An 11,860-nucleotide genomic window follows, 5' to 3' on the forward strand; every position below is an offset into this window, starting at 1 on the left:
GGCTCACGCCTGTAATCTCAGCATCTTGGGAGGCCAAGGAGGGAAAATCACTTGCGATCAGGAGTTTGAGACCAGCCTGGCCAACATGGTTAAACCTCATCTCTACTAAAAATAAAAAAATTAGCTGGGTGTGGTGGCGGGCACCTGTAATTCCATCCACTCAGGAGGCTGAGGCAGGAGAATCACTTGAACCCAGGAGGCGAAGGTTGCAGTGTGCTGAGATTATGCCACTGCGCTTTTAGCTTGGGTGACAGAGTGAGGCTTCGTCTCAATTAAAAAAAAAAAAAAAGTAAACAAAAAACATGAACAAACTTTTTCCAAAATAAGATATATATGTGGCTAACAAGCCTATGAAAAAAATACTCATCACTACAGAAATGCAAAGAAAAACCACAATGAGATACTATCCCGTATCAGTCAAAATGGCTATTATTACAAAGTCAAAAAATAACATGCTGGCAAAGTTGCAGAGAAAAGTGTATGCGCTGCTGCTGGGAGTGTAAATTAGTTCAACCATTGTGAAAAGCAGTGTGGCGATTCCTCACAGAACTAAAAACAGAATTAGCATTTGACCCAGCAACCTCATAATTGGGTATATACCCAAAGAAATAAAAATTATTCTGTCATAAAGACACATGCACATGCATGTTCACTGAAGCACTATTCACAATAGCAAAGACATGGAATCAACCTAAATGCCTATCAATGGTAAACTGGATAAAGAAAATATGGTACAGGTAAGGTCTGGTGGCTCATGCCTGTAATTCCAGCACTCTGGGAGGCTGAAGCAGGTAAATTGCCTGAGCTCAGGAGTTCAAGACCACCCTAAACAACATAGCAAAACCCTATCTCAACAAAAAATACAGGAAGAAAAATTAGTTGGGCTTGGTGGCACACACCTGTAGTCCCAGCTAGTTAGGGGGCTGAGGGAGAAGAACTGCTTGAGCCCGGGAATTTGCGGCTGCAATAAGCCGAGATCATGTCACTGTACTCCAGCCTGGGTGACAGAGACCCATTTTCAAAAAATAAAATAAAGTATTTAGTAAAAACAAAACATGGTATATAAATATTATGGAATACTGCATTGCCATAAAAAGTGAACAAGATTATGTCATTTGCAGCAACATAGATGGAGCTGGAGACCATTATCCTTAGAAAACTAATGCAGAAAGAGAAAACCAAATGCATGCTCTCATTTATTAGTAAGAGCTAAATAATGAGAACACAAAGAGGGGAACAACAGACACCCTTCTAGTTTAGGGTGGAGGACAAAGAGGATCAGAAAAATAATACCTGTGTGGTGCTGTGCTTAATACCTCAGTGACAAAATAATCTGCACAACAACCGCCCGACACAATTTCCTCTATGTAACAAACCTGCACATGTACTCTGAATCGAAAATAAAACTTAAAACAAAAAAACTATGGGTGAAAGAGAGTGCAATGCAGGTAGAAGGACTGGTTTGTGCCACAGATAGTGGCCCAGGTACGGCTCTACTCTGATTAATTTTTGGGTTCATGCTGGCAGATGATATTATGAACAGGTTGTCCAGAACCTCATGTTGGTGGAAAAAACAGGTTGCTGCTGCAGATTCAGTGTCTGGGGATTGGGATATGCCAGGAGACTTGTAGACACTTGAGTGAGATTTGGCAGGAAACACTAGGATCAAAAATGCCGTAGTGAAATTCCTGAGGGTGGTACCTAGTTCTAAGAGGGGTATGGATAAGTCAATGTCTAGTGGATATGCTTGTAAGAAGGTGGGAATCCTGTGATGGCAGCAGTGGAAAAAGGCGGTCTGTTCAAATGTTCTCACTCATAGGTGGGAATTGAACAATGAGAACACTTGGACACAGGTTGGGGAACATCACACACCAGGGCCTGTCGTGGGGTGGGGGGAGGGGGGAGGGATAGCATTAGGAGAAATACCTAACGTAAATTATGAGTTAATGGGTGCAGCACACCAACATGGCACATGTATACATATGTAACAAACCTGCACGTTGTGCACATGTATCCTAGAACTTAAATTTAAAAAAAAAGAAAAAGGCGGTCTGTTATCAGAACTTTTTTCCTCTAAGTTTTTATCCTCTCTCACCCTGGGAGGAGACCTGAAATCACAAGGTAATGGGCAGTGTGACGGCCTGTGTACAGAAAAGCAGAGCCTCCCATTCCCAGACACCCAGAGATCCATTCCAGACCAGGCCTCTGTGATATCTCTCAGCTGGAACCAAATTTGTAGAGTTTGCTAAACACCAAGCAATTCTCCAACACCAACTCACTGTCTGACATCTGAATTCTGACACCACCCAGAGTCAGCATACACCCTGATTCAGGGCTCAGTCTTACAACATTGTTCTTACTGAAAAAGCCAGTCACAAACCCCATGGGCCCATTTTTGCTTCTGAGCTACTGTTTAAAAACTGGGAACTCTCATAACATTCCTCAAATTCAATAATTTTATAGAGCTAGTCACAGAACTCAGTTACATTTATCAGTTTATTAGAAAAGATACAATCCAGGAAAAGTCAAATGGAAGAAATGTATAGGACAAAGAAAAGATGTGGGGAGGCTGGGTGCGGTGGCTCACGCCTGTAATCCCACACTTTGGGAGGCCGAGGTGGGCGATCACCTGAGGTTTGAGTTCGAGACCGGCCTGAACAACATGAAGAAACTTCGTCTCTACTAAAAATACAAAAAAATTAGCTGGGCGTGGTGGTGCATGCCTGTAATCCCAGCTACTCAAGAGGCTGAGGCAGGAGAATCACTCAAACCCAGGAAGTGGAGGTTGCGGTGAGCCAAGGTTGTGCCATTGCACTCAAGCCTGGGCAACAAGAGCAAAACTCTATCTCAAAAAAAAAGAAAGAAAAGAGGTGGGGAAAGATAAAGCATATAGATAATCCTGGTAAATAGCTGTGACTAATAAAATTCTCCATCCTTTGTGTGCTCCAGGAACAGTTTCTGGAAAGAAACACCCTTCCCATTATTACTTAGATGGTGCTCTCTTTTCTTACCTATCACATAGCCAGACACAGACTCGCACATTGTCTCCTTTCCCTCATTAAAAAATAAATAAATAAATCGGGCCAGGCGCAGTAGCTCACGCCTGTAATCCTAGCACTTTGGGAGGCTGAGGCAGGCGGATCAAAAGGTCAGGAGTTCGAGACCAGCCTAGCCAATATGGTGAAACACGGTCTCTACTAAAAATACAAAAATTAGCCAGGTGTGGTGGCAGGTGCCTGTAGTCCCAGCTCCTCAGGAGGCTGAGGCAGGAGAATAGTTTGAACCCGGGAGGCGGAGGCTGCAGCGAGTCAAGATCATGCCCCTGCATTCCAGCCTAGGCAACAGAGTGAGACTCTCTCTCAAAAAATAATAATAATAAAAATAAATAAATAAATCAGCTGAATTTGTTTTCAGTGGTCAACCTAAAATATTTCTTAATCAAACATTACTTAAGTTTATTTCCTTTCGACAGGCTTCTGAACTTTGAGCTACCCTCAGTCTGAGTCAACATACAACCCCATTTTATGTAGTTCCTAAGAACATGCTGACTTCAGGGTAAAACATTCTCTGATCTAAAATCTCCTTCTTTCACCCTCCATTCACCATCCCCTCCCACCTCCTAATACTGTTTGCTCTTCCATATGAAACAAGGCCCTTGTCTGCCTAAACTTAGCAATCCTTAAAGATCTTATAGTTGGTACTTCCTCCTCTTGCAATACCCTTTTGGAATTCAATTCTTTTTTCAACATAAATCTAACTTTGTTTTATTTTACAAAGTCTAGAAATTATCTCAAAACAGTAACAATTTCATCTTCAGTAAGACCCTCCCAATCCCCTTTCATCTTAACCTTAACTGCATCTGCCTGTGGGTCCCCAGCTTTCCAGGGCTCTGTGGCTTCCCTCAGGATAAAGTCTCCTTCTATGACTGGGGTGAGCAGGCTGGAATATCTGCAGAGAAGGCTCCCCAGAAAAAACTAAGTGATCCTTTAATAACCTCCTTTTGCAGGCTCAGTATTAGCCTTAGCTTAGAGTCACTGGGCTCAGGCTTTAATTTCCATGTCAGAGTTATTCCCTTGGTTTTTGAAAGTAAGTGTTTGAAAAATTCAGTGAAATCACTCTAACACACTGTTCATATAAAGGAAGGAAATTTTATGGTGCTTACACTTTATATCTCAATAAGAGAAACAAAGTATCTATTCCTTTCAGACAATAAATGTATTATTTTACTATTTCCATTAAAAATCATGTAGTAGGCCAGGCGCGGTGGCTCACGCCTGTAATCCCAGCACTTTGGGAGGCCGAGGCAGGTGGATCACCTGAGGTTGGGAGTTCGAGACCAGCATGGCCAACATGGAGAAACCCCCGTCTCTACTAAAAATACAAAATTAGCCGGGCGTGGTGGCACATATCTGTAATCCCAGCTACTCGGGAGGCTGAGGCAGGAGAATCACTTGAACCCGGGAGGCAGAGGTTACGGTGTGCCGAGATCGTGCCATTGCACTCCAGCCTGGGCAACAAGAATGGAACTCTGTTTAAAAAAAAAAAAAAAAAAATCATGTAGTAAACAATTAGTCATATGGGAACATTTCTAGAAGGTACAAAGTTTCAGCATGAAACTGAGATACCAATGTAACAGGATACAGAATAGAGATAGTCACTGTTACAAATTTACCCTGCAAAAGGAGGAAATGTTTTCATGAATATGAGGAACTCACCAATTACCACCTTTTCTTGTGGAAATGTGTGCATTTTCTGAAGCCAAAATGGAAGAGAGATTTTCCCTATTTTTCTTCCTTGGTAGCATTCGAAACGTCAAGCCTTTTAGAGGCTTTAAAGCCCTTAAAGAATTTAAAAATTCTGTTTAAAATCACCCAACCATAAAAAACACACCAGAGAAAATTCCTAAAGTCATTCTGGGAAAAAGGTAAATGAAAATTTTTAACAAATGGAATATACAATTCAATATTAATTTTATTCTGAAACCCATCTCTTTTTTGCCCTTGGTTAGTATTTTCTTACCTTTCAATCCCTACTAACAAAATGCAATTTACAGTTAAAAAACTGAGGTCAAAATAAGTGAACAAATCTTTTCAAGGTACAGATGTGTCTGATTCATGTGTCAAGTCATGCCATCCAATCACTTAAGAGATTCTCCCACCCCATTCTCCTCACTTAAGTGCCCAATAACCCCTTCTCAGGAGACTCTGAACTATGCCCCAGTGAGTGCCCCAGAACTTTTCAAGTTCTTACACCATCTCATTGGGGTCACTTTTTTTTTTTTTTGTCGTTTGGGACACTATTTTTTATTTCACAGATTCTATTTTTCTTTCACTATTTTTCATTATATTTCACTATCGTTTTGCTCCATTAAAGAATGCAGGGGGCAGAAATTATTTCAGTGTTTTCCCCGCAATACCAGCATCTGATTGGCTGACCAGCAATGTGTCTTCAAAAAATGGAAGCTGGGTTGGGTGAGGACAATCTTAATGTCTCAAGGGTTAGCTTTTCAAAGGAAGAGTATACCAGGAGAGACCTCTCAACCCCAGGGCATCTGCCTGCTTCACTGAAAGGCTACACTCCATACCTCAGGTTGTCCTATGGGAGAAAATGACCAGGAGCTGATATTCACTAGACACTCTAGCAGACATAGCCATGGGGAGTATTTTAGCTAATTCCCAAACAGTACTGAAACCCAGGACCAGGGAAAAAACTGAAGAATGGCTGAAAACACATCATAAAGTTTCCAAAGGAAAAGCTTTACCCCAAAACATTCTGCTAAAATCTGTGGAGCAAGGAGGAAAAAAAAAAAAAGCGGTACAAAGATTTTTTACAACACAGTGTCAGGTGATTATTTTTTGCTTTCTTCTCATAGGAAATATTTACAAACAGAAAACAAATATTATGAAAAGTGCCATCCAATGCTTTGTTAAAAAATAATTAAAATACAGTATCAAAATGTACACTAAGGACAAATGGTAATGTGAATCAGAGAGGGAAAATTGACATTATGAACTGGAAGTTTAGTATTTTATTGCAAGCTAGAGTTAGGCTGCAGGAATTGGTGTTTGGGAGTAGACATAATACTCTGCTTGAGATATCTGTAAAAAATGGAGGAGAAAATCAGTCATCTGAGGAGTGTGAAAATAATTAAGAATAATTAAGTGGCAGGCAAATAGACTGAGGTGGCTCTAGTCCCTGATATCTACTTTTGTTTTTTGTTTTTTTTTTTTTAAAGACAGTTTCGGTCTTGTTGCCCAGACTGGAGTGCAATGGTGCGATCTCGGCTCACCGCAACCTCCGTCTCCTGGGTTCAAGCAATTCTCCTGCCTCAGCCCCACCAGTAGCTAGGATTACAGGCATGTGCCATCACGCCTGGCTAATTTTTGTATTTTTAGTAGAGATGGGGTTTCTTCATGTTGGTCAGGCTGGTTTTGAACTCCCGACCTCAGGTGATCCGCCTGCCTCAGCCTCCCAAAGTGCTGGGATTACAGGCATGGGCCACCGCACCTGCTCTTTTTTTTTTTTTTTTTTTTTTTTTTTAATATGAGACAGCGTCTCCCTCTGTTGCCCAGGCTGGTGTGCAGTGGCGCGATCTCGGCTCACAGCAACCTCTGCCTCCCGGGTTCAAGCGATTATCTGCCTCAGCCTCCCGAGAAGCTGGGATTACAGGCATCTGCCACCACTCCCGGCTAATTTTTGTATTTTTATTAGAGACGGAGTTTTACCATGTTGGCCAGGCTGGTCTAGAACTCTTGACCTCGTGATTCACCCGCCTCGGCCTCCCAAAGTGCTGGGATTACAGGTGTAAGCTACCGCGCCAGGCCTGATAATCTACTTTTTAAAAAATCTAATTCGGCCGGACGCGGTGGCTCATGCCTGTAATCCCAGCACTTTGGGAGGCGGAGGAGGGCAGATCACCTGACGTCGGGAGTTCGAGACCAGCCTGACCAAAACGGAGAAACCTCGTCTCTACTAAAAACACAAAAATTAGCCGGATGTGGTGGCGGATGCCTGTAATCCCAGCTACTCGGGAGGCTGAGGCAAGAGAATCGCTTGAACCTGGGAGGCGGAGGTTGCGCTGCGCCGAGATCGCGCCACTGCACTCCAACCTGGGCAACAAGAACAAAACTCCGTCTCAAAAAAAGAAAGAAAAAAATATTAATAATTCAAGTGCCTTTTTTTTGTAAATTACTACATTGGGGAAAACAAAATTCAGGCTTAACCAACTAGAAACTACAATTAACCTCTGATTACATAAACGGGAAATTTCCATCTTGATTGTACAAATTAAGAAACTAAGTAACTGTGTACATAACCCACTACTGAATTTGGTTTTCTTCATTATGCACCTTATAAAACTCTTTCCGTCGAATCCCTTCCATAGTCCATAAACTACAAACCATAGCTGGGTGCTCTGCCATTTTTGAATCACTCTTTGATTAAATTCTTTATTACTTTAGTGGTGACTGCCATCAATTTTTAATAGGAGAAAAGAGGGATTGGAAACCTCACTGGACTAAAGCTCTTCCCATTCATGAACCCGCACCCGGAGTCAGGATTCTCCCCTGACGCCCCTCCCCCTGGTCCCTGCACAATCTGTGAGAGACGAGGCGCTGCGGTTGCAAAGCGGCCCAGAGAGGGCTCCAGGCCAGGGCATAGTCACAGCGCAGGAAGAAGACAGGTCGCCCGGGGTCCCGCAGTCAGCGCAGCCGCCATCTTATGGCTGAAGGGGACTGAGGCCGAGCTGGGCAAGAGCTCGGGGCGCAGACTGTGGAGCTCACTGCGGGAATGCCTGAGTCCCGCCACAGCCACTTCCCACTGGTTCCAGTAAGCCCCTTCCCCTTCACAGGATGTCGGACCCGGCACTCTCACCATTTCTAGGCTTCCAGGGGGTCCTGGCGTCCTAGCTGTGGATCTCCAAGTACCTACAGGTCACAGGGCCACAGAGGCTGAGGACACAGAGCAGTGAAAACGAGATCCGGAGCTCCAGCTGGAACCAGAAACAACGGCCCCGCCACATCCCACAAGCCGCCCTTTCCGCTCCAGCTGAGTGCCTGATTGGACGGTTCCCAGCCCGAGTCCCTGATTGGATAATGTTTAAATCCCCGCCTCCTCAGGCCCTGAGTGACAGAAGATGTGATCTGATGCTGAGCTGAATGAAGAGTGACGGGCCGGGCGCGGTGGCTCACGCGTGTAATCCCAGCACTTTGGGTGGCCGAGGTGGGTGGATCACCAGAGGTCAGGAGTTGAAGACCAGCCTGGCCAACATGGCAAAACCCGGTCTCTACTAAAAATAAAAATTAGGCTGGCGTGGTGGCGGGCGCCTGTAATCCCAGCTACTCCGGAGGCTGAAGCACGAGAATTGCTTAAACTCAGGAGGCGGAGGTTGCAGTGAGCCGAGATCGCGCCACTGCACTCCAGCCTGGATGACAGAGCGAGATTCTGTCACGAAAAAAAGAAAAGAAAAGAAAAAGAAAGAAAAGGATGACAGTCTAGGCTGCAGGCTTTTCAGGCAGGGCTTCCTTCCTGAGCTGAGCCAGGCCAACCCCAGAGGGTATTTGCATTTAACCTTTTGTATAAGGTCATATTCTTTTATAAATAATATATTATATGGTTATTCACAAATGAAAAGAATATAACAATTATCTAAAATTTTCAGAGTTTATGACCTTCCTAGCTTCTGGTTTTTTCATCAGATTGCCTAAGGTTTTAAAAAGAAGGCAATCTTCTGAAATAAAATTGTATTTTAAATTTTCTAATAGCCAAACTTCAAAAATTTTTTTTAAAAAGGTGGAATTTATTGTAGCAATTTAATTAACCCAATATATCCAAAATATCATTTTAATATGTAAGCAAAATGTAAATTATTAATGAAGTGTAGATATTTTTTGGAACTTCATCTTTGAAACTAACTCTGTATTTTACCTTTCCAGCACATCACAGTTTAGACCAACCACATTCCAGGCACTCAGTCGCCACACATGGCCAGTAGCTGCCACATTGAAGTGCAGCTCTGACGTTAGGAGAGGGAAGGGCCTGAACAAACCTTTTCTGCCAAAGGTGGAAAAAGAGCCTTTCCCTACCAACATCTCTCTTCATCTCTGTGGGAGGAACAGATAGTAGCCATAAATAAAGCACAGGACAGCAGGAAAAAACAACCACAGGTAGACCACTGCTGGCCACCTGTTGCCTACCTTTATTCCAGAGATCAGAAGGTGAACTAAGGATGGTAAGGCCACAGGAGAAGAAATCTCTATGTCTTCAAATCTGTGCACAGTCTTGACCTCCAATGTTTAGATATGAAGAAAATAGATTAAGGGAAAACTTACTTTTCTATTTGTCCTTGGCCCTAATGGTCAAGTTGAAATAATCAACTTTTCAATGAATCCTGGCATCCTATCTGCACTGGGTAGATGTATTAATTAGATATTGCAGCACAACAAATCATTCAAAACTTATTTGCTCATAATTGAGATGGTCAGCTATTTAGGCTGGGCTCAGTGAGGCCATTCTTTTTGTCTCAGCTGAGCTCCTCCAGACATGTATCTTCAGTTGTTTGTTGAATAGGCAGCTGTGCTTCTGGGGATGAGCTTCTGCTTCTGGGGCTGTCAACAGGGGCACCTTGCTTCTCCTCCCCGTGGTACCTTATCCTCCAGCTGGCTAACATGGGCTTTATTCATGGAGATGGCGCATTCTGAAAGAAAAACAGAAGCATTCAAGACCTTTTGAGCCTAGGCCCCAAACTAGTACATTGTCATGTTCACAGGTTTCTACTGCCCTGAGTGAATAAGGCCAGCAAAATCTAGGGTTTGAAAAGCATTCTGGATCTTGATGGGAACAGCTTTAAAAGTACCTCCAATGGGCATGGATACAGGAAAAACTAGAAATTGCTACCATTTTTGAAATCAGTATCATTCTGCCTTTGTTTGTTTGTTTGTTTTGCATATGTGGTTTATAGAACTCTTTCACATCAAGAATCTTGTCCAAAGACACACAGCTACTAAGTGGCTGGGCTGAGACTCAGGATCAACTCTGACTCCAAAGCCCATGCACCTCCATAGATGACACTACTAAAGTAGCTGCCCTAGACCCTTGAAGTGTCCTGGAGGGTGACACTTCCACAGTAGAAGCCAGATTCCTTTTATTTTATTTTTTATTAATCTATTTAACTTCTTTTGAGACAGAGTCTCGCTCTGTCCCCCAGGCTGGAATGCAGTAGTGCAATCTCGGCTCACTGTAACATCCTCCTCCCAAGTTCAAGTAATTCTGCCGCATCCTTTCAAGTAGCTGGGATTTCAGGTGCTTGCCACCACACCTGACTAATTTTTGTATTTGTAGTAGAGACGGGGTTTCAGCATGTTGGCCAGGCTGGTCTCAAGCTCCTAACCTTAAGTAATCTGCCTGCCTTGGTCTCCCAAGGTTCTGGGATTACTAACATGAGCCACTGCGCCCAGCCCACATTCTTTTTACATTTGTGCCAGTATAGTACTGTTTATCATTGGGAATAATCCTCTCAAGAATTTGCAGAAGTGCACAGTGGCTCACACCTGTAATCCTAGCATTTTGGGAGGCTAATGTGGAAGAATTACATGAGCTCAAGAGTTCAAGTGCAGCTTGGGTGACATAGTAAGAATCTGTCTTCACAAAAAAAAATTTAAAAATTAGCCGGACATGGTGGTACATGCCTGTAGCCCCAGCTACTCAGGTGGCAGAGGCAGAAGGATCACTTCAGCCTGGAAGGTCAAGCTGCAGTGAGCCATGTTTGGATACACCACTGCACTCCAGCCTGGGTGATAGAGTAAGACGTTGTCTCAAAAAAAAAAAAAGAAAAAGAAATTGCAGAAGCATTTTAAAAAGACATAGAATACTGGCCAGGCACAGTGGCTCACACCTGTAATCCCAGCTCTCAGGGAGGCAAGAGGCGGGAGGATAGCTTGAGCCCAGGAGTTGGAGACCTGCCTGGGCCATATAGCAAGATCCCGTTCTCCAGAAAAAGTAAAAAAAAAAAAAAAAAAAAAAAGATAAAAAGACATAGAATACTGGCCGGGCATGGTGACTCAAGCCTGTAATCCCTGCACTTTGGGAGGCCGAGGTGGGTGGATTACCTGAGGTCAGGAATTCAAGACCAACCTGGCCAACATCATGAAACCCTGTCTCTACTAAAAACACAAAAAATTAGCCAGGCGTGGTGGCGGGTGCCTGTAATCCAGCTCCTCAGGAGGCTGAGGCAGAAGAATCACTTGAACCCAGGAGGCGGAGGTTGCAGTGAGCCGAGATTGCGCCATTGCACTTCAGCCTGGGCAACAAGAGCGAAACTGCATCTCAAAAAATAAAAAAAAAAGACATAGAATACTTTGTATTTGTAGCTGATGGATAAGTTTAGAAAATCAAAGCCCAACCACAGATTATTTTTCATCATAGAAAAAATTTGAAAACTTTTAAAAGAAAAATACTTTAGAAAAATTAAATTTAAAAGAGTTTGAATGGGCAAAGAATGATTTGCAAATTGGGCAGCCTGTGGAGCCAGAGTAGGCTCAGAGAGACTGCAGCATAGCCACATGGTGGAAAAAGATTTATGGGCAGAAAAAGCAAAGTGACATACAGAAAATAGGGGTGAGATACAGAAACAGCCAGATTGATTACAGCTTGAGATTTGCCTTACTCGAACATGGTTTAAACAGCTGATGTCCTTTTACTGCCAAAAACACAGTAGTTGGTAGAAGAGTGGGTTACAGTCTATTTACATATCCAGTTAGGTTTCAGTTTACTATGTACAGAAAACCTATTGACAAAAATTAAACAGAAAAGATGGCAGTTTTAGGCTATAACTGATTTAACAATTTCTCCCTTTTGGTCATCT

At 43.1% G+C, this 11,860-nt stretch overlaps 1 protein-coding gene across 1 annotated transcript in view; it reads right to left on the minus strand.

Moving 5' to 3' along the window:
* Positions 1-8,034, minus strand: part of LOC100448036 (zinc finger protein 99) — a 31,962-nt gene extending 23,928 nt beyond the window's left edge. The window contains exon 1 of the mRNA XM_024237290.3: positions 7,873-8,034. Coding sequence (XP_024093058.3) covers positions 7,873-7,875 — 3 coding nt within the window. The 5' untranslated portion in view covers positions 7,876-8,034. The remainder of the gene's footprint in view (positions 1-7,872) is intronic.
* Positions 8,035-11,860: the final 3,826 nt, after the last annotated feature.

This window comes from Pongo abelii, chromosome 20, assembly GCF_028885655.2.
Source record: "Pongo abelii isolate AG06213 chromosome 20, NHGRI_mPonAbe1-v2.0_pri, whole genome shotgun sequence".
In the NCBI taxonomy this organism is placed as follows: domain Eukaryota; kingdom Metazoa; phylum Chordata; class Mammalia; order Primates; family Hominidae; genus Pongo; species Pongo abelii.